The following is a 27976-nucleotide window of genomic DNA, read 5'->3' as shown; positions in this document are numbered from 1 at the left end:
ACATGACACATTAAACCAAATCCTTACACATTGCTGTTAATGAGCAACTATTTCCAGTGATCTCACCACGGCAGGCAGCACAAAATAAAAACTGAGATGAAGTCACTACAGTTGATCAGAGGAGTCATAAAAAAGTTTTCTTTGACCCTCTCGTCAGTGGCAGCAGAGAGATGAGAGAGAAAAAGCAACCACCCAAAAAGTGACACACTTGTGCCCATTTCTCTCTGTATCCCATTTGTTGAAGTATTCCTCTTTTCCTTGTTGGGACCAGTCTGGATGAGATGTTCAACCCTGCTCAGGTCAGTATCCCAAATCTGGTGACTAAGTGAGGAGGAGGTGAAGAGAATTAAAGATAAAGACAGTGAGGGAAAGCGGGAGAAGGAAGCTCATGAGAGTGCATTTACCTGTGTGTTAGGAACTGATCCCCACATATGTTCGCCTCATTATCCTTCGGCTGCAGCTCATTCTACAGGAATGCAGGACAGCAAACACATGTCCAACTCTTAACCCCCAGTGACACATAAACACACATACACACACACATATAGAGGCTCTACACTTTGTTAATCATGGTAACCCCATTTCCTGAAAGACCCTCAATGACACCTCATGTCTCTGCTGGACCACGGTAATCCAACTGAGTTTACTGATGCTAGAGGGGGGAAAAATCCTCTTGGATATTTAAATGACACAGAAAAGATGCCATGGATTCACGGGAGAGATGCTGTTAATGAGAAGCACATGACTGGATATGAGTGCAGTCATCTAAACAATAGTGGAGTGGGTGGGAGACAGAGGAGAGATGCAATTACAGCTGGGTTTTCCCTAACAGAGGTTCAGTGTTCACTGCATTTCTCAAAGACTTCTGATACAGAAACACAATCTCTTGCATACACAAAAATATGCAAACATGCCCATGCACTCGATTTGAGACAAACAATCTGATCCTATGCTGCAACAGGACAAAATAATAACAAACTGTGACACAGTTCAGACACATGAAAGAGCCCGCAGTCTTCCAGAGGGAATTAAGATTAAACCTCACTGGCCCTGGGCCGAGCAGAGGGGGAGAAAGAACCACTGTGACCTTCAGAGGGAAAAAAGCCAGGGAACAAACCCAACAGGCAGGCTTGTCCACCAAAGGAGAGAGAGAGGGAAGAGAGAGGGAGGGGAGAGCGAGGGACGGAGAGAAACAGAGGAAGGGAGAGAGAGGGAGGGCAAGGAAAAGAGTGAGAGAGGCAGAGAGAAGAAAAGACACAAAACTTGTGATTTGACAAAAGAGGGCAGGTACCAGAGGCAGGTAAGAAACTTAATTCATTGTCTCCAAGGGGGGCTGTTTAAGATGGGACATTATCATTAAGATAAGAACCCAAGCAGGAGTGTGTTTGTGTGTGAAAGAGAGAGTCAGAAAGAGGAGTGTAAGTGTGTGTGGACTGAGGGGGAGTCCTGGCACAGGCACAGCTGAGCCATGCTGGTGTGTTTCTATAGAAACGCTGTGCCATGCACAGTGGTACTCTATCCTCCAGGGAGCTGCTGCACACTTTGACTCTGGTGCTTTACTCCACTCCAGTGTATTCAACTTGATTTCAGCTTTTTCCATCCATGAGAACAGCAGCCACTGCAGTACAGTTAAAATATGAAGAGAGTGAAGCTTTCGTCACGCTTGTGAAAACTCTTGTTGCTTGTTTTGGCTGGTGGGGTAGAATCTTCATTTCTGCTGCTAATCTGATGGATCATTAGGTTATTTCAAGATGGTGCAAAAACTTGCAGTGAAGTTGTAATTTGAATATAATTTTACAAATGACAAATTCTGAGAGCCTGGTTGATAGTTGGCCAAAGGCCAAAATAAAACTGTGAAAAAAGAAATCTCAGGCTGTGGTGAATTAGAGCGTCGATCCTCCCTCTGTGAATTCTGCGAAGAATGCAAAAAGAGAACAATGATTGATCTTGGTTGAGCTGGCTGATGATCAAGACAATGTTTTTCTCCTCTCAGTTTACTTGGAATTAGAACGATTTTATTGTTGTATATTAACAAATCAATCCTGTGCCATGTGTCTAACTCCTTCAACCCACATACAGATTGGTGTACTGTAGAAGTGATCCACTGTCTGCACAGCCACTGTGGACTGCCCCACCCGCATGAGGAAATGTTTTGACAATTTTGTAATCCTTAGAGTATCTGCAGAGTATCTGCTGGTGATGAGGGTTTCAAAAGGAGTACAGATGCCTCTGTAACTACATTTCCAGTGCATGTATAAAAAGTAACTTTAACATTAAGTCTATATCTAAGTCAAGGTGGATGTAACTGCCCATAATTATGTTTTAGATACACAGAGATGCAGTTAGATGATGCAATTTGTATGGCATCACATATATGATCATGTATGTTATTTGGAGATTTTTGTAATTCTGTGATTAAGCACAGATATTTTCAGATGTCTGAGCGAGATATCTGGGTTCTGCTGTGCATGACGTGGCTCTTATTCAAGGCTTTTTTTAGTGGTCTTACAGAACAATGGTGATCATTTTTGGTTAAAGGAATGAATGAGGTGTCTTTTCTGCCAAAAAGAGGAAAAAAAAGTGGAAAAATGTCATCATGAAGGACTTTGTGGTTTCTGGTTGTCTTAGTTGTCAAAAAGCAGAAGCATGACATATTCAATCACAAGAAAGTAAATATTTTAAATACTGTGTCAATTTTGTGGACATATTTGGAATTTACATTTAAAATTCCCACATTCCCACCAATAAGTCCATTTACCCATTTTGGAACTTTTGATCAGATCACATGGGCTTCATTAGCAGATTGAGTTTGCCAATTTGTTGTGGAATTCTGCAATTCCATGACAAATAGACTGACTACATCTGCTACAGAGCTCTAATATGAACAAAATCTCCAGGACACCTGCTAAATGGACCTTTTCTTTGAAAATGGCACAATATTTTTTGTCAAGTCAAATTGTGATAAAGAATAAACTGGCTAATAATGGCAAGAAATAAGTAAATTACAGTCACCTGAAATGTGAATGTGGTCAGAGTATGGTGATGTGGTCTGCCATCCTGACCTGCAGAGATGTACTACAGACAATAAGTGTGGCACTCATTCTGATCAGATTCTCTCATTGAAGTCACAATTAACAAACCAGTGAGACAGATGTACCTGTCTTTGAGTTGTTTGCCAGACGGCAGGTCATGGAAGCAGCAGCATGATGGGAGGGAGAGCTGGTTCTGCTTTTGATTGAGGGGTTGTGAGGCTCTGGGTGGCTGAAAGGGAAAAGGAAGGGCAGTGCCAGGGAACACTGTCAGAGAAAAGTTCACATTTGTTTTTCTGGCTCTGAGCCCCATTCCTGCCCTGTGATTCATATGTGATGTTTATCAAATTGGCCGGAGGCATGCCTAACTGGAGCAAAGCGATTGGAAACTAATGGTGCATTGCAGAGGGAAGCATCACGTATTTTGACAGCTGCGGGGTGATTATTTACAGCAGGCTGATGCTGATGAGGTACAATGCACAGCTCAAACAAAACAAATGCACAACAGACAGACAAACAGACTCTCTGATTAATCTAAAACTTAAGGAATAAGACAAGTGTTTGTGATGCAAAGTCAAACATCTGCATCTGTGTGTGCGTGTCAGTTTATGTCTTAGTCTCTCACTGTGTGTTACACTGTACACACACACGAGCTACGTAGTAGCACACATATGTTGCACATATTTTTAAAGTTATCAATTATGGTGCACACCTTAAATTACCTCCCCTCCAATCTCCCAGTGGAAGGTTTTATATTTAGGAAAGATACATGCGTCCTAAGCATCTCGTTGGGACTTAGCCCAGTTTCCTTTGAGACTCTCCTGGGTCAAAGAGTCTTAACCTTCCAGACCTGAAGTTTTCCCCTCCACTACTCTCCCTCTGGGCCTCTGTTGACAATAGAGCCTTTATCCCAAAACCTTTCCTCTCCTCTCTCTCTACTAAGTACTAATTTCCTGTATCAGTATCTGCCCCCTCCTCCTCTGGGTTTTAAGCACAAAAAAAAGAAGAAATCAAATCAAATCACTGCCTACTTTCCTGCTCACTCTCTTTCATTTATATAACCAAGACACAAAGCCCTGTCTACCATTTGTTTAAAGACTTCGATTCACAGCATTTAATAACACTAGTCCTATACTGGAAAGGTTGTATGAAAGCTTGGGTTAACCAGACTGCTCTTTTAGTGAGCGTGGCTTAATTATTTTCAGCTCTGCAGAACGGTGAAATCATGAACAGAAATATTTCCACTTATGTAAGAGCAGCATCAGGCAGCAATACTTGGTGTTGAAAACTGCTTTGAAAGTTCAGGCAGCAGATCGCTGAATGTATTGGTTCATGGTTTCACAGTGTCAGAATCAAAATCAGGTTTATTGCCAAGTAAGTTTTCATCTTACAAGGAATTTGCCTTGGTATATTGGTGCATACCATAAACATAGAGAAACCATAAGAACGTGGAAGTAAAGCACAAGTTAAGAAAGTCAAGAAAACATAAATATGAAATATCAATATTTACAACAGACTAAGATCCAAAAGAAATTTGCTTTATGTTTGTCTATAGTACTATATTGGCCAGTTCCACCCTGAATACTGTTTCTATCAACACAATATGTCAGAAAAGTACGCACTTGAGAGTCAGTGCTGCCCCAGACCTCAAACACAGAGCAAGAAACATAAAAAGGACCAATGTACATGTATTTCTGTTGATAAACCTTGTGTGTGGGTAGGATGAGCTGGCTGTGTTGGCTAACCACCACAACCAAAATGAAGGGTTGTGTGTTGCGGGGAGGTTTTTGTCTCTTAATTACCCCTGAAACTGTATATACAGTAGAATCTATGAATCAGCTTCCTCTGTTTTGTGCTCTGTCGTAGGACCATGAAGGCCGGCGCGGGACTCTTCTCTGCATTGGCTCTGTTCCTCCTGATGGGGGCAGTGCTCACCCAGAAACCTCGGCCAAAGAAGCCCACCAGGCGCCCAGCCACCACCAGGAAGCCTTCTGTCCCCCAGCCAGAGCCCCAGGAGCCTACAGACTTCCCCCCGCCCATCCTGGGCCCACCCTCCATGTATCCCGACTGCCCCCGGGAGTGTTTCTGCTCCCCAAGCTATCCAAATTCTCTCAACTGTGAGAACCGCAACATCCGTGTGATCCCTGTCATCCCATTTAGAACCCACTACTTGTACCTGCAGAACAACTACATCTCAGAGGTGACGCCAGAGCCGTTCCTCAATGCCACTGAGGTCCGCTGGATCAATTTGGCTAATAACCGTATTCATCGCATTAACAAACAGGTCAGAAAGTCTCCTCAATTGATACTTATGATTTACAAATAACATAAAACCATCTAAAACTGTTTTCTACATTTATCTCTTATGCAGGTGTTTGAGAAGATTCCAGCACTGTTGTACCTCTATGCTCAGCGTAACCTGCTGAAAGAGGTGCCTTCAGGTCTTCCAGCAAGCCTGGAACAGCTCCGCCTTGGTAGGAACCGTATTTCTAAGATTCCTGCAGGTGCCTTCAGTATGATGGGGAACCTGACTCTGCTCGACTTGTACCACAACCAGGTAAACCTCTGTTCAGAAGCACCTCTGTCAGTATTATACAGTGGGTACGGAAAGTATTCAGACCCCTTCACTTTTTCCACATTTTGTTATGTTACAGCCTTATTCCCAAATGGATTAAATTATTTTTTTTCCTCATCAATCTACACACAATACCCCATAATGACAAAGTGAAAAAAGTTTTTTAGAAATTTTTGCAAATGTATTAAAAATAAAAAACTGAAATATCACATGTACATAAGTATTCACACCCTTTGCAATGACACTCAAAACTGAGCTCAGGTGCATCCTGTTTCCACTGATCGTCCTTGAGATGTTTCTACAACTTGACTGGAGTCCACCTGTGGTAAATTCAATTGACTGGACTTGATTTGGAAAGGCACACACCTGTCTATATAAGGTCCCACAGCTGACAGTGCATGTCAGAGCAGAAACCAAGCCATGAAGTCAAAGGAATTGTCTGTAGACCTCCGAGACAGGATTGTATCGAGGCACAGATCTGGGGAAGGGTACAAAATTTCTTTAAAAAAAAAAAAAAATTTCTGCAGCACTAAAGGTCCCGAAGAGCACAGTGGCCTCCATCATTCGTAAATGGAAGAAGTTCAGAACCACCAGGACTCTTCCTAGAGCTGGCCGCCCGTCCAAACTGAGCAATCGGGGGAGAAGGGCCGATGGTCACTCTGACAGAGCTCCAGCATTACTCTGAGGAAATGGGAGAACCTTCCAGAAGAACAACCATCTCTGCAGCACTCCACCAATCAGGCCTTTATGGTAGAGTGGCCAGACGGAAGCCTCTCCTCAGTAAAAGGCACGACAGCCCGTTTAGGTGCCTAAAGGCACCTAAACGACTCTCAGACCATGAGAAACAAGATTCTCTGGTCTGATGAAACCAAGATAGAACTATTTGGCCTGAATGCCAAGCATCACGTCTGGAGGAAACCAGGCACCGCTCGTCACCTGGCAAATACCATTCCTATGGTGAAGCATGGTGGTGGCAGCATCATGCTGTGGGGATGTTTTTCAGCGGCAGGAACTGGGAGACTAGTCAGGATAGAGGGAAAGATGAATACAGCAAAGTACAGAGACATCCCGGATGAAAACCTGCTCTAGAGCATTCAGGATCTCAGACTGGGGCGACGGTTCACCTTCCAACAGGACAATGACCCGAAGCACACAGCCAAGATAACGAAGGAGTGGCTTCGGGACAAGTCTGTGAATGTCCTTGAGTGGCCCAGCCAGAGCCCAGACTTGAACCCCATTGAACATCTCTGGAAAGACCTGAAAATAGCTGTGCAGCGACGCTCCCCATCTAACCTGACAGAGCTTGAGAGGATCTGCAGAGAAGAATGGGGAAAAACACCCCAAATGCAGGTGTGCCAAGCTTGTAGCATCATACCCAAGAAGACTTGAGGCCGTAATCGCTGCCAAAGGTGTCTCAACAAAGTACTGAATAAAGGGTGTGAATACTTATGTACATATGATATTTCAGTTTTTTATTTTTAATACAGTCATTATGGGGTATTGTGTGTAGATTGATGAGGAAAAAAAAGAATTTAATCCATTTTGGAATAAGGCCGTAACATAACAAAATGTGGAAAAAGTGAAGGGGTCTGAATACTTTCCGTACCCACTGTACCACTTTGTGTTGTTTAGGTATGAACACACAACCACCTGTATGCATTCTTTAAGCAAACATGCTTGTCTAATGACTTCTTTTTCAGCTGAGTGACAGTGACCTGGGAAGAAACACATTTAAGGACCTGAAGGGCCTCATGCAGCTCAATCTGGCTCACAATATCCTGAAAAAGATGCCTGCTGGCGTACCAAGTAACCTCATACAGCTTTTCCTGGACAGGAACAGTATAGATGACATCCCAAAGCAAGTATACAGTGTATATGCATGCATACATAGACTGCATGCAGTATTAAACACTGGGTGGATATAACATTTTACAGTTGTTCTTCTCATACATTGTTCTCTTATTCAGAGATTACTTTGAAGGCTTCACTCACCTGACATTTGTGAGGCTGAACCGCAACCAGCTGAGTGACAGAGGAGTTCCCAAGACCGTATTCAACATATCCACCTTGCTGGACCTGCAACTGTCCCACAACCAGCTTGCCACTATTCCTCTCTTCAACAGCCACCTGGAGCAGCTGCACCTCGACCACAACAGCATCGAGAGTAAGTCATCTCAGCAGCAATCAGCCCCATCTTAAGGATTTGTAAGAGGTAGCAGAAATAGTTAGTTAATGGTGTGCATGGCAACAATGCAAAAAGCTCATAGCAGACAAAGTTAGTGGCGACTGAACAAAGTGGAGCATTTAGTAGCCAAACAGTCACATTTTTTCAGGAGCTGGTGGAAATGAAAACAAACCCAGATATAATATCAGACTCATATTTGTCAGGTCAGCAGAAATGATGTTGCTCTGTGTCTGCAGGATGCGTATAGACAATAAGCCACTGCGTGTCATGACATCTTTGAAAGGTGATAATATGTCAGTGTTGTGTCTACTGCTCTGCTGCCCCCAAGTGGCCAAAAAATACATTCATGCAGCTTTGATGTTGAAATGTATTTCTATTCAATTCGCTGCACAGATTTGTTTGTTATTCTCTCTGATTGGACCTCTGCTCAGGTACACGTTTGGCTGAACTATGCTGGAATGATAACTAGAGTGATAAAGGTGTGACGCCCTGAAAGGTGAAACAAAGCTAAAAGGAGAGTGTGGGAGATCAATCAAGCACAACCTGTGGATGTTTCCACGGTCCTGAGAAAACAGTCACTCAGCTATTAACAGGATTTTTCAGTGTAATCAGAGATGACACTTATAATCAGCCGACCACCAGGAGGGACATATCATCCTCTGATTAACACCAGACTTCCTGAACTCAGTGTCCGTTTACTATAACAAACGTTGTTACATCTGGAATTGTTTTTATTGAGCCAATTGACTTGCAAATTTTTCTCTGCGATTAGTGGAGACTAAACCAGGGTTGAAAAGAGGGTGAATATTGCCCCTTCAGTTCTCAGGCAGCCAGAAACATATTTTCATCACTTCATGTCTGATTAATGTGTGGACAGGCAGATGTTTGCTAACACGTTAGCCATGAAACTTAATAAAATTATATGTCAGAGTTGTTTGTCAGCTTATTTGAGTTTGTCTGTCCCCCAGTGGCCAAAAACTGAGTAATGCAACTTTAACCTTCAGTGTTTGCCTAATACTAATACAGTGGCCCCTCGTTTATTGCGGGGGTTACGTTCTAAAAATAACCTGCAATAGGCGAAATCCGCGAAGTAGTCAGCTTTTTTTTTTACAATTATTATATATATTTTAAGGCTGTAAAACCCCTCACCATACAGTTTATACACTTTTCTCAGACAGGCATTAACATTTTCTCACATTTATCTCTTGTTTGACTTGTTTGTTTGTCTTGCAAACAGGCAGCACTTAAAAGTCACTGCTAGCGATTGAACATTTATGTAAATTTGGCAAGCCGAGCACATTCTGTACTGTACAGAGACACGGCACGGAGGAGATTGATTGACATTGGTCTACAGTCCCTTAGCCAATCAGGACGCAGAACACAATGCGCGTTCATACACTGTAAAAAAAAAAAAAAAGCATGCAAAATTGCACTAAAAAAATCTGTGAAACAGCGAGGCCGCGAATGGTGAACCGCGTTATAGCGAGGGACTACTGTATATTTATTTTACTTCAAAACTTAGCCCTAACCTTACCACGCAGTGAAACAATTCAGTTTCTCAGAAGTAAATAAAGTTCTGCCCAAAAATAATTCAAGAGCTAGCTAATTTCTTTTTATTTATTTCTCTGTGTTGTCTGCTCTGTAATTTGTTTCTCCTATTTTTTATTCCTTCTTTACTGTATGACCCAATGTATTCGTTTAACTGCTTTATGTCTTGTTTTGTCCCTCTCTTGTTTTGTAGCTGTGCTAAAAAAGATGAATAAATCACAGAGATCATTATAAATATAAAACATAAGATAATACTATTCTATCGCTAGTTTTTTAAATTCTTGCTTCCTTGAAGGAAAACAACACTTTAACACATTTACATGTGTGTTTTCATGACAGGCATCAATGGCACCCTGATCTGCCCATACAACATGCAGGCTGACCTGAGTGACAGTCTGGTGCCCAAACTAAGGTACGTCACATTCTGACACATCTTGGCACTCAGCAAACTAGTACAGTGGCGCCCTTTGACAGTAAGTGAATGGGAACGAAAATGATGATGTCGGTCATTATGATGGTATGGAGTTAAATACCTGTTCTGTTACGTCAGGTACCTGCGTTTGGATGGAAATCACCTGAGTCCCCCCATCCCTCTGGATGTCATCATGTGCTTCAGACACCTCCGCTCTGTTGTCATTTAGGACGACCATGCCTAAATGACTGGGGACATGCGCGCGCGCACACACACACACACACACACACACACACACACACAGTTACTAAATGCAAAAAAAATAAAATAAAAAAAAAAAAAAAAACGTGCTCGGTGAAGCACAAGGTATATCCAACCATACATACTGTGGAACTGTGCTATTGAAAGAGACTCAAAATACATGAAAAATACTGTAAGTAAGTTTCATTTCTACCTGATTCAAGAGAATCTGAACATTGGCTACGGGTCTACAAAGAGTGGATATACCAACATTTAGGTTTAGGTTTTTGTAGGATTATTTTTTGTTTGTTTATTAGATTACAATGTAAAAAAGCCTAGAATGAGTGAAGCCTGAAAATACAGGTACATTGACAGACATGCTACACATATAGAGGTTAGTTATGTTCACTAGCAGAAGAGTAAAGCCGCCACCAAGGACAACAAACAGACCTGCAGAAGAACCAATTTAAAACATAACTACCATGTAGTTGAAACTGTCCCAAATTTGCCTGTGATTTTCAAGGTACTCCATGTAAAAATGTCATTTTATTCTTTTTATTCTCACTCTTCTGTATATTATTCTTCTGTATAAAGAAGCTTTGTATAAATGATGGAAAATAAAACATTTTCTTTGATCATTTGATCACGTTTGATGTTTGATTTAACTGAAATTACATTTTCTCACAACCCTCCCCTCTGGCATGTACCGCTAACTCTGCATCAATGGAGACCAACACAACTTACAACACACAACACTAATAAGTTTTGGGGAAACCAGGAATGCAAAGCAGAGGAAAGTAAAATTCTGCAAATGCACGGAGGCTGCAAAGGCAAAAGCTCTGCGAATGTTTTTGTCCCCTGCTGAGTTACAGGATTTTTCTGCTTGTGATACAGTTAAGATGTGGCTTGTGTCAGAAAAATGTAACACATGCTTTGTATTAAAGCAGGGCATTACATGAACAGAAATATCTTAGCTCAGTAGGTGATATGTCCACTGGCTGTCTAACCAGTGCTACAGAGGCATAGACGTGTGATTTGGACCATTAGAAGTTTTTCCATGTTCAAAAAGCTTGTGATGACCTCTAGTGGTTAGAAATGAGCATCATGCATTCCTGAGCTGGGGAGTGCTGTCAGCTTTTATGAACACATCCTAGAGGCAAATTTGGGAAATTTTGCACTTCCCTATTTACACATACATGATTTTGACTGTCTTCATATTTTTTCTGCGAATGCAGGTTATTCCTGTTTCCTTGGGCCTTTCCTGCTCAGTATTCTTGCCACTGCAAGTAAATTTTCAGTAGTGAACAAAAGTTAACCTGGCCAGACAAGCAGGGGAGCAGGTCCGGTAGGTGTTTCCGATCAGCTGAAGGTTTCTCTTCCAGTATATACTGTAGCTGAACAGCTTGACAACATTTGAGAACAGACATGGTGATCAGTCAGATGTCTATTAGAACACAAAAATAAATTGTTCAAAACATCCCTGTCCTCTTTTAAACAAAAGATTGACACATTTAAAAAAAAAAAAAAAAAAAAAAAAAACATTAGCCAAATGATGCAGTGAGTACTTTTTTGCAGGAACCCATGGCTGAACAAATTAACGCTGCAGAGGAATGACAACACTAATGAATGACTCATAAAATATCTACACATCACAACATTGACAGGTGTTTCTCTACAATGACCAGGCCACCCATCAGAGAGGAGGAAATCTTTAGTTATTCCTTTCCCTTTTCTTCCAATCAGGTATTGAGACATCAGCTGGCAGTTCCTTTAATTGTAACACACTTCCTTCTCCTGTAAACCAATTTGTGTGCATGTAAATGTGCAGGTGCATGTGGGTGCATGTGTCTGTGTAAGCTGTGCAATACCTGGTGAAAATCCCCCTCACTCCACTATAAGAGGAGACAGCATGGAGGCACAGAGGCACAGAGGCACATCTTTCCAAGGACTCTTCCTCTGAGTGAAGCAGACACAGGTGAGTCTGGTCGGGGTCATGGTGGTGGTGGACACCACCTAAACATCACAGTGGGCTTTTGCTTGTCTGTTGAATGTAGCTTTAGGGTTTGAAACAGAAGAAAGTCAAATAGGATGAGAGAAATTGTACAAATATCATCCCATTTTTGTGTGTATTTCATATATTAGATGCCTTCTGAATGGTTACATGAATGTTTTAGTATAGTGCTGAAATATTAGTTTATCAACAGCTAAATACAGTTTTATTTAGCAGTTTAATTGATTATGCCATTTATTAAGCAAAATATCAAACATTTGCAGGTTCCACAATGAAATTTGAGGATTTTCCTATTTTGTAAATGACGTAAACCATTATAAATTGAGTATCTCTGGTTTTGGTAATGTTGCTTGTACAAATCAAGAATTGTGAGGGCATAACCTTGGGCTCTGGACATCTGACACCTGATCAAATATATGTGAAACAGAATAAGCAATAACTGAACTAATCCCCTACTCTTACCTCCATAAAATAAGTGCTTCTCAGAAATTAATCTGGAGAGTTTTCAATGGCCAAAATGTTTCTGTATCCACCAGATAACCGCAATGATGAAGATGCTGCTTGGCTGCTCCCTTGGCCTGCTCCTCCTGCTCAGCTGTCTGAGTGAACTCGCTCAGAGTCGAACTCTGCAGCTGGACAGCTGCTCTGTCAACGTTCACACGCACGAACTGCGCAAATATTACTCTACCATACAATCATATGCGGTGAGTTTAATGCAAACACAGTCTGAAAGCCACAGACTCAAAATGGATCACAGAAATTAACAAATGCCTTATGGGTTGGCACAGCATGCGGACACAGGCGAGCACTTTACCACACCAAGTGTTCACAGCTAGCACTGTGCTTGAGACATGGAAGTGGATGGAAACTTATGTATCTTCTCTTGTTCTTTGTGGCCTTTGCATTACAGAAAGAAGGAGACAGTGAGATTGGAGTGAAACTTCTGGACAAATCATTGATGAAAGATGTTCAGGTGTGTTGTTTTTACCATGCAGTGCTGATTATATTTTTTCTATCCTAATTTTCTGTTTCAGATGTTTAATATTTCTCTGTCCTCAGCCATAAGTCACCCAATGCTTCATAATCAGTACATGAGTATGCAATTGAGGTGTGTGAGAGCTGCTGTATTCTGAACGTTGTGTGTCCCTATCAGGAGGGGCAGACATGCTGTTTCCTGCGCCTTGTGCTGCGTTTCTACGTTGAGAGAGTGTTCGGCAACTACGCCTCCTCTCAGCCACAGCAGCAACGCTCCTCCAGTGCCCTGGCCAACGCTTTTGTCAGCATCAGGAGAGATATTCATAAATGTGTAAGTTGGCTGTTCAGTAAGTTTGTTGTCTGAAGATAACACATGCTTTAATAACAAATAGCAATAAGTTGTATTGATAATCGTGTTGCGTTTCTTTCAGCACTGCACCTGTGCAGAGGAGACACAGAGAACAATTGACTCCCTGCATGCTGAGTTTATCAAGGTATGTAGTCTCCTGTAATTCATTATACTTCTCATAAATGTTGGGACCATTTAAACTATTTATATAGACTATATGTTCTGAAAATGGTATAAATTAGTGCCTGCAGAGGAGCTGAGGGCAGAATCACTTAGGAGCGTAAATGTAAGATATTAGATGCCTAACCAACTGGGACTCCTCACAAATACTCCAGGCGTAGCTTGATTTAACCAAAGCCTGCGCAACAAGACAAAGCAAACAGAAAATTGTTCCTACAGGTTTCCTTAGGTTCACCATTAAATCCACTGCTTTCTCCTTTTTTCTCTTTCACGCTGAACAGCTGGAAATAAACCAGGCAGCACAGAAGGCCGTTGGAGAGCTGGACACCGTGCTGGAGTGGCTCGAAGGACTCAGCCCGAAAACACAGCCATGATCGGACGGACACTCAGAATCAACATAACACTGCAGTCCCACAGTGCCAGCAGTTGATCAGTTCCCACGATAACATTTAAGATGTTGTGATGATGTCAAGTAATTCTTGACTTGATATTACTTGTACATACAGTGAAAGTTAGAAATGTGTCCACTTCACTTCTGTGCCAATGTGCATTTCTTTGTTTTGTACTTGTATTAACTTAATGTGTGTGTGTGTGAGATCCACTGTCATGTGGACTGAAAGTTTTGATACAATATTTATATTTAAAAAGACATAATTGTTTTGACAGTATATTTATCAAAAATAGAACATTGTTTAAGTATTGTATGTGTGCATCTATTGTAAGGTTATTATGCAAACTAAAGACATTTTTCAATTTCAACCTTTTATTGTAACGTTTTATTATAAACTCTGACTGTTTCATTTAAAAAAAAAAAAACACGTGATGTCTGCTCTAAATGACCATATAGTGGTGATCAACAAAAAATACAGTGTTTTAAGACAGTAATTTAGAGGTGGTAACCATCATTCACAGCAGCAGCAGCATGATGGATGGTTATGACCTACTAAACTACATTTCAGGTAAATGAAGTCTGGCATAATGAATGATATGAAGCCTTCACAAGCCTTCAGTGAACCTTCACTTCACTCATCATCCCGTCCTCTGAGTCACAAGTCAGTGACCTAAAAATCAAATCATGTTCATTTTTGCAAAATCATCAAATGAAAGGACAAGGAGAACAAAATGCAAACTGACTTAGTTCTCACACTCCTACACCGTCTGCTATTCAGCAAAACACACATTTTTTGTGAGACACTCTTTCACTTAGGAGTTATTGGTAAATTGAGAAACAAATGAAACTTAAACTAGAGCCATCTAGCTGCAGAAAATTGTCTTACTTTTCAGTTTGCTTTCTCATGGTGAAACCAGTGAATGAGACACCACACCCTTTACTTACTACTTACTTACTCTATCAATTTCAGATACAGCCAGGTAGTTTAGTCAAGTAGTTCCAAACATAGGGGTTGAGACCCCTCCAACTAGTCACAAGATAAATCTGAGGAGTTGTGAGATAAAGGGAAAGAAAAACAAAGCTCTGTTACACAAATTTGCATTGATTTTTCTGGTACACCCTGGGCTGGTCACCAATAACAGGGGCACCACATAGAGACAGACAACCATTCACACCTACGGACAATTTAGAGTCACCAGTAAACCTAACCTGCATGTCTTTGGACTGTGGGAGGAAGCCGGAGTACGCAGAGAAAACTCACATGAGCACAGGAAGAACATGCCAACTGTGAAATGTTCATGGTTCAAACCACAAACCTGCCAGCCAGCGGATTCAAACCATCTTGATTAATCTCAGACATCAAATACACTGACAGGTAGCCTTCAGCCATTTGACTCCCAACAAATGGACAACCTCCCTGTTGACTAGGAGTCTTTCCCATCACGGGTGCTCTGTGACTTTTTCTTTGCTCTTGAGATCCACATCACTTAAACCATTTTCATGGGCAGAGCAGTCCCTGTGTAATGTATAATGCAAAATAAAAGAATAACATTCAAATTTCATCAAAGAGAAAGACTCCAATCACCTCCTGTTACTGCCTGGCTCAGGGCAGACAACAAGAAGGGAGGCAATACACAACAATAGCCATCAGCAAATATCTGATTTAACTGAAATAAACCAAAAATAATCAGAAATATGTAAAATGTGTAAAGCTTAAACTCGGTAGTGTATGGATGTGTGAACGTGTGTGGTGGATGTTGAATGATGAACAAACCAAGGCGGTGGCTGGGGTGGCAGATGCAGGCCTAGCTGAGAGAGCTAACAACTATGCAGGCAGGCCTTTTATACCTTCTGGAGGCCCAGCCCTATTGGCCAGGTAACTCAGCTGCTCCCAGCTCCTCCCAGCTCCACCATCTCCCAGAGACTGCAACAAAGAGCAGAGTGAGACACATGCAAGACGAGGAAGAGGAGGATCGGGAGGGGTTGTCACATCCTTACAGCCAGGGCAGGCTCTAGGCATAGGCCATGTAGGCGGTCGCCTAGAGCGCCAGCTGCCGGTAATAATTTGCATCCCCGAGTGGCGCCCCCCATCCGTCCGGCGCTCCATGCCAACATAAAATTACAGGATTAACCTTCAAATTTAAAAGTAAATTCCTAAAATTCCTCTTGTGGACTATTGTGGCTCAGAAAACATAAATTAATTTGGTCTCTGGAAAAGTTTTCCTCTGTGGCTCAACTACAGCATGTGCCCACCAAGAAAATCTGCTTGTGGGGTGTACATGTCTGCATGCCACTATTCTGACAAATGATTCAGTTCATGATGCCTTCAAATGGTTGAAAACTTGCTGAAATTAGTTGTTTTGTTGTCAGTGAGATCAGAGAGCACAAGTGTATAATAAGTAAGTGTGGCAGCTGCTGTAATCTGACCTTTGTGAGTGTCTCTATCAGACGGGGCAGACATGCTGTTTTTTGTGTCTTGTGTGCGTGTTTGTCAGTGGACAGCAGGGGAAGCTAAGGAGTAAACCCATTGACCAGTTTATTTCACTCTGGGAATGATAATCTGGTTGGTTTACAGCATTTACAGAGATTTGGTTTAACATTTTGTTGGGAAAAATATTTCAAAAAAATCATTTAAAAATATTTAAAACATCAGCAAGCAGAACTTTAAGGTAATTTAGAGGAACTGGTGTCTATTTGAGGTGCATAGTACTGGAAACCAGTACTCCCCCGTCGAGAGTTATTATCAGTATGAGGAACTTTTAAAGTTAAGATATTCTGTGATTCAGTGTTGTGGTTGTTCATTTTGAATTCATTTAAATGGGTTAATTATCTTGGTTTACTGGCTACACGATTGTAATAATGGCAGCAAAATGAGCCTATAGCATGTCTCAATAGTCCAGTGTAGATAGTAGTAGATGTAGATAGTGGATTGCATTGTGGCTTTTCTGTTTTGAAAGGAGAAAAAAGCTCTATTTCTGTATAAGGATCCATGTTTTTTTTACATTTTTGAGTGAGGAGGTTGAAGAAAAATTTGCATTTTAAGTTTAGAACGAGCTTTGATTATTGTTATTATTTCTTATATACATGTATATTAAAAAGACTGTAATTTGGAGAAGGCCTGATTTGCAAGGGAGCTGATGGCCGGACAAGATGGTAGCAGAAAAAAGGAAATTGCAACATTTAGTTGGAAAATAAATACTATATATGTGTAAATAACAAGGGCCCTAATATTGATCCTTGTGGGACACCTTTAACAACTATCTGGAGACTTGATTTTAAACTATCAGCAACAACAGTCTGAACTCTATTGGAGATATATAAATTTGAAGTGTGTGAGCTCATCAGAGAAAGTATTATAATCAACTGTATCAAAATTCTTGGACAGATCCAAAAGGAGTGCAGCAAAAGTAATGACTGCTCTACATTATTACCCTCTTGTGGTGATGAGTGAAAACACAATATTTTATCTAATGCAAGTGAGCAACATCAGCGTCAGCAGCTGCATGTTGATTGGCAATGAATGAATCTCCTGCTTTCCACACACACCCAAGAAGACCAATAACCAAATTAATGTGAAAAAAAATTAAATAGACTGTGATTCATCATTCAAAACTGAGAAACTGTTATTTTTTACTTTCATAAATTCAGCAGATGTTTGAACAGGTTTGAACTTTGGAAAAAGATGAGCTGTCACAATGAGCGCTGCTTACATAATAGCGGTTAACACCATCACAGGCACATATACAAATGGCAATATGCACGTATGTGCTTACGCACTTGCACCAAAACACTCTAAAAACAGTATAGAGAATAAAATGTGACACTTTTGGAAGCATTATACAAGAGTGTATCAACTGATCAAACCTGAAAGCTAATGTAATCTTAAATTACTCATAATGTCCAGGTCAAACTGAACATTGTGTACAGAGGGAACTCAGTGAGGAAGTTAAATCTTCTGCTCAGCAGAAGGGCAGGGCTACTTCAGTTTCAGGTTACAGCAATATATTAATCTAATGTTGCTTGCTCAGGTCTTTAGAGATGATAAGGTTTCCGAGGAAGTTATGTTATGTTATTACGTCCAGAGGAGACTATGTGGGCCACTCACAGGTCAAACAGATGGAATATGGCTTTTCCACTGTACAGTTCTCATTATGGGCATCCGCCCCCCCTACTTTTCAGCTGTTGTAGAACTTGTCAGAACACCCACCAATGTATGAGTTTTTGTGAGAGGTTGGGCAGGATGCTGTTGTAATGACCCTCATGACACCTCATATACATTTATCATAGTTTCCTCTCTTCTTGGTAGCCTAATTGAACAACTCTGCAATGTTAGCACACACCTGTGTGACAGCGAAAGAGGAATGTGGTGAATCTATTTATAAATACATATAGACCTATATTTCCTCTAAGCGAGACAGTAGCAAGTACACTATGCAGACTCATCTGCTCTGCAAAGCCCAAGCATTCACAGTCAAGTTGACCATGCAAACAGCGACCAGCATCCACACCAAATATGTCAATTTGTTATATAAGTTCAAAGTCAACTGGTTTTTCACTGTGTTTCAGAGGGATGAATCAACTGGATATATCACGTCAGGTTTCAGTTAAGCTGCTGCAGTATTGCTGACTCCATATTCTGAGCACTGGTTAGTGACAACCTCAGAAACGTAGTTTTGGAGGTTAGGAAGGAAGACCAGCAAGAACAAAGAGACACTCTCACCACATTAGCACCTAATCTTCTCCAGAAGAGCAGACGATGTTCTGCTGACTGAATGATCGACAAGGTGATGCTTGTAAAATGAGATTTGATTCAGTTCTGGCCCCATTTAAAGGAAGCGGTGAGAACGTGACATGGAGAGTTGGTAGCTGTTAGAGCTGAATGAAGGAAACTGTTTGAACAGTTTGAACTAGAACAATCAGGATGAGAAATATCACAGACTTCTTACTTGCTAATATGAAAGATGTTTTCAAAGTCACGTGATTGTGACCTAGAATTTTAATCAAACTAATTTCAGTAATATTGTCTCATCAGAAAAGTACGACGGCATGACGACACAGAGAGAACAAAAATAGAACAATCAAACACCCACCTGATTTTCATACTCATATAATCTTACACTTTGGAAAAATGACAAACTGAAAGAAATGCAAATGTAGGTTGAGAATGTCATGAAATTAAACAGTTCATGATAGACAGGATTAGTAATATTATGCTGTTAATGTATCAAAATGAACATCAGGATTTCATCCCCCAGCTGGGTTAGATTATTACCATAGTTGTGTGTAAGGGAGACAAACAGATTAGCAGCAGATTTTCTCTCTCTCTCTCTCTCACACACACACACTCACATAAAGAAAGCCACAACTGAAATACCAGCAGACAAAATGCAAGTGCGACCACACAAAATCATGAAATCACACAGCTAAATGCAACTAGAGGAGATGCATTTACAAACACACACATAGTTAGTACCAAGTTAGAGGGGTTTCCCATAAACTGGCTACTGCTGACTCATATTAATTTCTATTCGTACTTTCATATGTATACATAAAACATGTACATATAGTTATATATACATATACATATAACACATATTTATTGCTTGACAGAGTCAAGAAATACATTTTTACGTTGATATGTTGATGATATTAAAAAGCTTTCTCATTCTTATATTTTGAGCAATTTACAGTATAACATCTCATTTATGTAAATCCATTACTGTTTAAACCAGCATGTTTTCCTCTGGCTGCAGTAATTTGTGAATGCAAGTACAATTTCTGCGTGTTATTGCAATTCACTTTCCACAGTGTTTCTTGGATTTCGCAATTTACAGTATTCTCTGGGAACTAATTGGACAACTTCTTCCTGGCTTTTATGTTCTCTCAATAGCCAATGTGATGGTGTCTCCCTTTGTCTTCAATGCGTATGTTTGTGTTTACGACTGTTTGTGTTTACGCTTACAACGTTTCAATGCTGTCCCCATGACTTTTACCTGATCAAATTAAAGGAAAAATGAAAATGAGACATTGTACTGGATGTACACTAATTTGTTTGACTCACTTCTTTGTATTCCTCGTGCCATCATTTGACCAAGAATAAACTAAAAAAATAAGTATATCACAGCTAAACTACTTCAAAACACTATTTCCAGTGCAGTATTTGTTCACCATCCATTTTGTGCACACTAAACTGAGATGACAAAAGAATGTTGACTAAAATCTTTGAATGTTAAGATTTGTTAATCTAGATAACACATACACCAGACTATGGAAGATTTAAAATGCCACATACAACACCACACATGTTGTTATATGCATCTCCTTTTTATGTATGTCTTTACTTTCATAATTAAATTTAATGCAATATCCATACCATGATGAATATCCTTCCTTCGTGATGCAGTCTTTCATTCCCCCGAGCTGCGATAGGACAGTGCACTGTTTTCTAATTACAAAAAAGGAAAAGCTCTTTTGCACCTGCAGTGACAGCGTTTCACATTTACTTTTGGCAAATCAAAATACAACACACCCACTTTGTTTTCTGTATTGTGATTTGACTTTAAAGTGAAAAAATGATAGTGTGGCGTAATGGTGCATTGGTTAGCAGGTTTGAGCATGCAGGCCACATGGGACCTTTCTTTCCCACTGGCCAACCGAAATCTACATGGGTTTTCTTCAGATGCTCCAGTTTCCTCCCTCAGTCCAAAGATTGTAGAGATAGTTAGCAACTGCCCATAGGTGTGAATATGAATGTGAATGGTTGTCTGTCTCAATGTGTCAACCCTGAAAATTTGCTGGTCACCTGTCCAGGTTGTACCTCTCTGAGGATAAACAGTATTGTTAATGAATATGTGTGTGTGTGTGTGTGTGTGTGTGTATATGTATATATATATATATATATATATATATTTGATATATAGTTTGATTTATTCATTTTGGCATATTAAATCTTCCATAAGTAAAGGCCTTTTTGGGAACAAACTAATAACCTTTTTAAAAACCTCTAATTCTAGTAGCGGTCTACTGTTTTTACACATTCACCTGTGCTTGCCTTTATTTTTTTTCATTTAATTTCATGAAAAGCACACTTTGTTATATTCAGTATGACACAAGCTTCATCCGGTAAATGAACATTAGCTTGAACTGTGACAAATTGAATTTATTTGCACAGATTGTGAAGTCTTCATCATGCAGAGATTATCACTGGGAATGATTTTCCTTACGACAGTTTTAAAAACACCAGTGTTGCTCAACATAAATGGGCGACACAGATAAATTAGCTGCGGATAAGTGGACATTCCATACAACAGAAAAAGCACTGAGGGGAAAACCTTTTTTTGCTGCCACCCTTCCTTCTCTCTAGGGGTTCTCCTTTTTAGAACATATGTATATTGCAATGCATATGCAAACTTCACCTTCTTCATCACCTATTTAAAGCAAAAGCAAAGAAAAGAAATGCCACCTGTCATCACTGGTGATTCTTATTACGTATGTACGTACGTCTGACATAGAGAGGGAACCCACAGCGTCAAAGTCAAGCCACAGCTTAATATCATTTCCATCTGGGTGGAACCATTTCCTCCGTTATTGTGAATGCAAGGAATGATATGATGTGATTTTCTGTACTTAATGCAGTTAATGAATCTGATATAACTTCCATATATGTGCAAATTTAGTGTGGATTTAGGGCAATGTTGCTGTACTGTATATATGGGACAGATATGTGAAGTCTCATTTCTACAACAGATACTACTACATTAATAATTATAATAATATTAATCATAGTAGTGGTAGAAGTAATAATTTTATTATTGTAATTGAATATATATTTGTGTGTGTGTGTATGTATGTATGATCATATCAAAATTCCATGAATGTTGTGTCAGTATTTTTTTCCTTGAGAGTTCAAGACCTTAAAATAGTGCCAGCCTATCTCATGGGAGGAGTAGCCCACATGTAATGATGCATGATTCTGAAAAAAAAAATTTCCCGCATGTATGAAGCATGTTTAACCATTTCCAGGCAAAACTCCTCCCTCAGGTATCTCTGCCAATTTTGCTATAAATTAAGACAAGAGATCAGAGCCTACCATGACGATTAATCCCCCGAGAAGACAGAGAGCCTTTGAACGTCCACTGAGCGAGCAGCATCTTCCATTCTGAGGGCCCACTCTTCTCCACTCTGCCTCCAGAAGACTTCACCAGCTTTGTCCACCAGCATGACTCCTCCTCGGTCTGTCCTCCTGTCCGTCCTGGTGCTCTTGTCTTTCTTCAGCACAGTCTGCTGCACTCCAGTGTGCAACAGTAAGTGCTGCAGGTTCGTGGAGACCTTCCCTGTGAGGCTAAAGAAGCTCAGAGAGGACTATTCACAGATCCGGGACTTCTATGTGAGTAAAAGCACAGTATTTACTCTGCAGGGACTTTTGCTGTCAGTCAGTGCATCATTTGGATAAATCCCCATGTGTTCATGGAGCGCTGTCCTGTCAGTCTCCAGGTGCTCTCTCACCTCTCTGAGACTGCTGCCTCACAGCCCACTGACACACTTTTCCCCCTCCTATTTGCAGGAAGCAAACGATGACTTAGAGAAAGCCCTGCTCGACCAGACCGTGGAGGACTCCTTTAAAGTAAGTTTCCTTGTTATCTCTCCAAATGCGCTGCTTCACGTATTCAATTCAATCAGAAACTGCGCAGAGAAAAGAGCCGAGCATCCTGCGCACCAACAAAGGGTTAAACAAGAACTCGAGCTTAACCTGCTGCTTGTCCGCCCCCCCCCTCTCTTCAGACTCCGTTCGCCTGCCACACCATGAACAGCATACTGGAGTTTTATCTGGGCACAGTGCTCCCAACAGCGATGGCCGAAGTTACAGAGGACGCCAAGGACTTGAAGCCTCACATGGAGTCCATAAAGCAGATCTTCGACGAGCTCAACAGTGATGTCACCAGCTGTGTGAGTAGCTGACACGTGAGGATAGAGATGTGAATATGCGCACCGATTGCGCGCTGCCGAGGGCTCAGATGTAGTTTTGCGCTGCTCCGTGCGCAATGTGAAGCAGCAGTCTGCCGAGGATGAGGATTCTGATGCGTAAAACTCGCTGTGGTGCTGTTGGATGTCGAGGATATAACTAAAAATGGACCTCTTAAGTTTAAAAAATGAAATCCCAACATGAAACCTGTGACATTAATGTTCGTGGAGGCTCCTGGTATTAATTCAAAGCACAACTTTTTAAATCATTTTAAATGCACTGAAAGCATCAAACTTTGACTGCGAACGGTTGCTCCTAAAAACGTATGCAAGTTATAAATCGGTTTCAGTTGTCATATGTGGTTAAAATATTCCCCACACTTTTTGACATGAGGCAAATTGCTGACCGCGACAGAAAGTACAGTAGTGGCTCATAGGACATGATAATATTGCATTAGTCAGTGATTCCTACACTGCAGCAGCGTGCAGACTGTGCATCATCCACTTCTTGCAAAAGGGGAAGAGAAGCGAGGGCATGCTGCTTCTAGCAAAGTTCCTTGCCCTAACCGCCACTCTGATATGCTGCATACAAATCCTTACTCCCTCGGCAGATTCATGAGCACCCATTAACTGTGACCACTTTCTTCAGTGGGTAGGGGTAGTGGGTGCTGTCTGGGAGGGATGGAGACTGAATTCAGAGCATGGCAGTGTATAGAAGCTGGTAGCCCCTGTGGTAACATCATCTTTCTGTTGTCTCTCCCACAGAGGAATGCATTCTCGTGCAAGCAACAGTTTGACCTAAAAACGCTGAACTCTACTTACACTCAGGTGAGTGCCAAGATTTCATCTTCAGCAGTGAAAATATGAAAAATGAAATGTACTATCCAATGTACATGGTTGTATTTTGACTATTTTAATAAACTGGCTCATGTGTTTGTCCACAGATGGAGAGTAAAGGACTATACAAGGCCATGAGTGAGCTGGATGTGCTGTTTAACTACATTGAGACTTATCTGGCGTCTAAACGGCACAGAAACCACGCGCCCTCTGTTTGAAGACCTGCTGACCCTCATCACATCACACTTGAGAGGAAAAGACAAGACAGCCATTGACTCTTACACTCTTTTCCATTCAGTCCATATTTTTCAGTGGTCTGACTGTTGCCAGATGTTGATTCTCTTTCGTGAGCTAGTTGAACTCATGTATTTGTTGTTCTGAGACTTCTGTTTACTCTTTTGTCCTGAGGACAAGTTTGTGTTTTAGGACCATATTGAGTCCTATATATTCAAAGTTATGATCAAAACTCACTTATGAAGCTGTGATATTTATTTTTTTTATCATAAATATGTATTTCTTATTTATTATGACTGGATTTGTATTGTTACAGATTAATAAATTACTTGTAATGAATAACTCCTTTTATTTTTATTTCACAACATGATAAAGGTGCAATCGTGTGCCGTTTATCAGGAATGGCTAAGTGGATAGCACTAGAGCACTGAATACAACACATCCTGCATAAGCGCAGAATATACATGTGGGGAACAACTAGAGTGTAAACTCAACAGCGTGATGCACTAACCTCAAACGTGACCAGCGTACGTCACTTACCAGCAGCGGCCCTGCTGTCTCTTAACTTACGGTAACTGTAACTAGCCAGCCTCATCCTCATGGCATATGCAGAGTTGCACATGCACTAACACACACATGCACGCAAAAGCAGTCTCACTTAGTCACACATAGAGACACGTCATAAATCAAAACTGATGGTTAAAATAAAGCTGAGAAAAAATTTCAAAATGTTCCTTTTTATGCGCATATATTCTTCATCTGTAACACAATGCATTGATACATAAGCAACTACACAGTTTGTTTGTTTTTTAAACAAAAAGGGGCACAAAAACATACTCTGCATCCCGCAATAACATTTAAATAAATATACGTGCATCACTCTGACAGCAAAGTTACACAAATGTCTGTATGGTTCCTGACATGACTGACTCCTGACTTGACTCAGGCCTCTGCACTGAAACTACTCCAGGACTTCGCCAGTCACTTGCTAAGTCAACATGGGATGATCTGAATAGTATCATTCCAGCAATGACGGTGCCTTATGCAAAAAATATCATTCATAACATTTGTCTGTTAGAGCATGGCTATCTTATCTTAACCACTGTTAACAGCAGTGTCCCCGAGGATGAACCATGCTCTTCAGTGTTGTGTCCACTCCTTTAAAAGCGCTTAAAAAAAAAAAAAAAAAAAAAAAAGTGTTGAATCAGTCTCTTCTTGCGTGTCTGTTGAAATGCTGCTGCTGGTTAAGATCGTGGCTGTTATGTAATGACTGGATGCAGAGAGCAATGGTTTCGAGGCGCAGTGAGAAAAAAAAATGAAACGATCATTGTCATCAGTGTTATCGTTGACTGATGCAACACCCAAAATTAGCGCAATAAGTAGGGGGACTATGATGCACAATGTTGAATGGAAAGCCTAACAGACTCGTGTAAAAGCAGCCACTATTTTCTACAAAGAGCTGCTGAATGTTTAGGAAGAGTGAAACACACACGATACTGGAGTGAGAAAGAAAGAAATAGAAAGTCGGTTCATTACGAACAGAATTAGATTGTGTGAAATCAATAAGGTTTACTGTGTTGGTAGTGGCCACATTTGAAGACATTTGAGAGGGGAAAGGAGTCCATCATGAAGAGTGGGGTGATATGTTAACATCTGAATAAGAGGATAACACAGAGATAGACAGTCTCTCCTAGAAGGCATTCATAGTGTTGCACAGTCGTTCGCATCAAGTCAGAAATGTCAAGAAAGTTCAAACCCTGGCAGATGTTGTGGGTGTTTTTTCTCACAAGAAAACCATCATCGAGGGTTGCAAAAGTGATCAAAGCATCCATTCTGATTCATTATTTTGATGTAATCTTGATGTTTGAGATTAGTTTTTGCACGCCAAGTACAAGTTTAGATTCTTGAGTAGAGATGCTAAAAATATCCAACTCTGCTGACACTGCTTCAGTGATGCATCATTCCTATACGTGCTGAGCCCATGTAAGATATCCATCCACTGCATCACAGACTAAACGCTTGAAAAAGAGCACATTGCGTCATCAGTCCAGCCTCATGTCAGTCTCTATTCAAGTCATGCAATTGGCAGGCAGAGATTTTCAAAAAATCTCAATTTAGCAGTCAAGTTTAGGTTTAATTTCTAATTTCTTTTCCATCTCTTTACTGGAAAAATACATATGTAAGCGGTGACTAAGGTGTGACAAAGGAATGTTTCCCAATAGCAATAATAAGCACCACTCCATATTAAGGCAACAAATGGTACTTCCTGAATATGGAGATGACAATATTAGGTTACATTTTCAAATACGCAGTTGACATGAATGCCAGAGAGAAGAAAAAAAAAAAAAAAAAAATTGTTGCTACTGTTTGGCACTAATTTGCATTGCGAGTGCTTCATTTGCTTATTAGCAGACATCATGTATATTTATGTATTGTAGTACAACTATCATGTGACCTGAATACAGCATTAGAAAACAGTGAAGAATGTGCTCCTGCAAAAGAAGCATGTTTTTAAAATCAGCAACGAAACGAACAGGAAAAAAAAAAAAAAAAAAAAATCAAAGCAACTACAATAACCACAACATGTACCCAGAGCTGTACTTGACAGTAAAAACAATCCGATTTCCTGCTCACTTAAAAGACAAACCGATACATGTCAAAAAGGTTTTCCATTTGATCAAGTCTGAAAACCATGTCAAGGTTCACTGCAAGTTTCAGAGTGGCATCTTGCTATTACTACCTCATCTAGAGCACGGCGACCAGCTCGGTCCCGTGGGGGAGCTGTGTTCATGTGTGAGAATCATGATAGCACGCCACTTCAAAGAACTCCGAAACGTGGCGCCACCTGAACTGACATATTCTTCATCCCCTCATGTTTCCGCACACATTTAATAGGACGTCCAGTCATGACACACTGACACGTTTACGCAGACATGTTTCAGTTTCCTGCCTAGGCAGACAAATTGTTTATATAATTCTGAATGAATGAATCTTATCCGATTTCCTTTGATGAGAATCCTCCGATGATAAACTGATGAGAAGATGACGTGGTGGCTACCTCAGAAGCTACCTATATTATGTAACCTTTCTGATTTTTATGCACTTAATGTTTCCCACCTCTCAAAATACTTTAGGCCGTCTCTCCTTCTGCGAAGAGCATGCTGGGTGGGTGTCCTGAGGTTTGCTGTAGGTGGGGGCAATGGGGTAGAACCCCCACAGGATTATTTTCATGAGGGACTCCCCTGAAGTCCCCTTTAACCCCCTACCCACTTACCTGATAGACGAGAGAGAGAGAAAGAGATGACTGTGGGTTTCATCTCACTCAAAGCTGAAAGTTGGGTGCCTTCGGCTGCCTCGCACCTGTAGAGAAATAACCCTTGTGCTCTGGTGGGAAACTGCTCTGAACACCCCAGTGTTGGCAAATGTCCGTGTTGACTCAATGCCACCAGACTGTTTTTGCTACGCAAATGCGTATATTCCAGTCAGTCCAGTCATGCTAGCAAATTCGTTTGTCACGAGTTGAGTCTGTGCGCTCCGTGTAAAAGCCACAAATCCCAAGGCAACCCACCAACCTGAGTCATAGCTGGAGACGCAATTGACAAGAAAAATTCTCCAAATGTAGAGGCCAGACGTCAAATACGGAGAAAATAATTTAATCATACATTTATTTCCTTTAGGATATAATCAATGTATTCAATTAATGAACTGGACCAATAACCCAGAAGATGTAAACTTTAACAAGTTGGTGTTAGTGTTTGCATTATTTTGAAATTTTAGTAGTAAGCATATTTTTTGGTCCAGATGCCTTTAACCTATAGATAATTTCAAAGTAAATTTAGTCTTTTTTTAGATATAGAATGGCAACGATTAAACCGACATACAGTATTAACTCTAATGAATCACTTTGATTCATTTTACATTAATGTGCTGTCATTCATTTTGTATCAAATTAGTTTTGTGGGTCAGTGAGAAAACTATCAAACGCGTGAATGAAACATAATTTCTACTATAGTTTTGAGATTATTTCATAAAAAAAAACCAAAAAAAAA

The 27976-nt window shown here is 40.6% G+C and overlaps 3 protein-coding genes across 3 annotated transcripts; all 3 read left to right on the top strand.

Moving 5' to 3' along the window:
• Nucleotides 1-1210: 1210 nt before the first annotated feature.
• Nucleotides 1211-10627, top strand: prelp (proline/arginine-rich end leucine-rich repeat protein). Its single transcript, XM_070844500.1, has 7 exons — nt 1211-1300; nt 4896-5313; nt 5401-5586; nt 7305-7462; nt 7572-7768; nt 9677-9749; nt 9888-10627. Exons 2-7 carry the CDS (start codon nt 4900-4902, stop codon nt 9976-9978), a joined length of 1119 nt encoding a protein of 372 aa, XP_070700601.1. The 5' UTR covers nt 1211-1300; nt 4896-4899; the 3' UTR covers nt 9979-10627.
• A 1918-nt stretch (nt 10628-12545) lies between these two features.
• Nucleotides 12546-13878, top strand: il19l (interleukin 19 like). The gene is made up of 5 exons (XM_070850764.1): nt 12546-12708; nt 12915-12973; nt 13154-13306; nt 13407-13469; nt 13786-13878. The coding sequence occupies exons 1-5, from the start codon at nt 12546-12548 to the stop codon at nt 13876-13878; spliced, it is 531 nt and encodes a 176-aa protein (XP_070706865.1).
• An 8235-nt stretch (nt 13879-22113) lies between these two features.
• Nucleotides 22114-24145, top strand: il10 (interleukin 10). The gene is made up of 5 exons (XM_070843446.1): nt 22114-22281; nt 22459-22518; nt 22677-22841; nt 23622-23684; nt 23801-24145. The coding sequence occupies exons 1-5, from the start codon at nt 22114-22116 to the stop codon at nt 23909-23911; spliced, it is 567 nt and encodes a 188-aa protein (XP_070699547.1). The 3' UTR covers nt 23912-24145.
• Nucleotides 24146-27976: the final 3831 nt, after the last annotated feature.

Source organism: Pempheris klunzingeri, chromosome 2 (genome assembly GCF_042242105.1).
Source record: "Pempheris klunzingeri isolate RE-2024b chromosome 2, fPemKlu1.hap1, whole genome shotgun sequence".
Taxonomy (NCBI): Eukaryota; Metazoa; Chordata; class Actinopteri; order Acropomatiformes; family Pempheridae; genus Pempheris; species Pempheris klunzingeri.
This window is presented reverse-complemented; position numbering and strand designations above follow the sequence as displayed.

Bases quoted from the DNA above. Each gene is read 5' to 3' on its own strand.
- prelp (XM_070844500.1), top strand. From the start codon at position 4,900: ATGAAGGCCGGCGCGGGACTCTTCTCTGCATTGGCTCTGTTCCTCCTG. The intron at 5,587-7,304 runs GTAAACCTCTGT...CTTCTTTTTCAG, and splicing joins TCGACTTGTACCACAACCAG to CTGAGTGACAGTGACCTGGG. The intron at 7,463-7,571 runs GCAAGTATACAG...TCTCTTATTCAG, and splicing joins AGTATAGATGACATCCCAAA to AGATTACTTTGAAGGCTTCA.
- il19l (XM_070850764.1), top strand. From the start codon at position 12,546: ATGATGAAGATGCTGCTTGGCTGCTCCCTTGGCCTGCTCCTCCTGCTC. The intron at 12,974-13,153 runs GTGTGTTGTTTT...TGTCCCTATCAG, and splicing joins CATTGATGAAAGATGTTCAG to GAGGGGCAGACATGCTGTTT. The intron at 13,470-13,785 runs GTATGTAGTCTC...CACGCTGAACAG, and splicing joins TGCATGCTGAGTTTATCAAG to CTGGAAATAAACCAGGCAGC.
- il10 (XM_070843446.1), top strand. From the start codon at position 22,114: ATGACTCCTCCTCGGTCTGTCCTCCTGTCCGTCCTGGTGCTCTTGTCT. The intron at 22,519-22,676 runs GTAAGTTTCCTT...CCCTCTCTTCAG, and splicing joins CCGTGGAGGACTCCTTTAAA to ACTCCGTTCGCCTGCCACAC. The intron at 23,685-23,800 runs GTGAGTGCCAAG...GTTTGTCCACAG, and splicing joins TGAACTCTACTTACACTCAG to ATGGAGAGTAAAGGACTATA.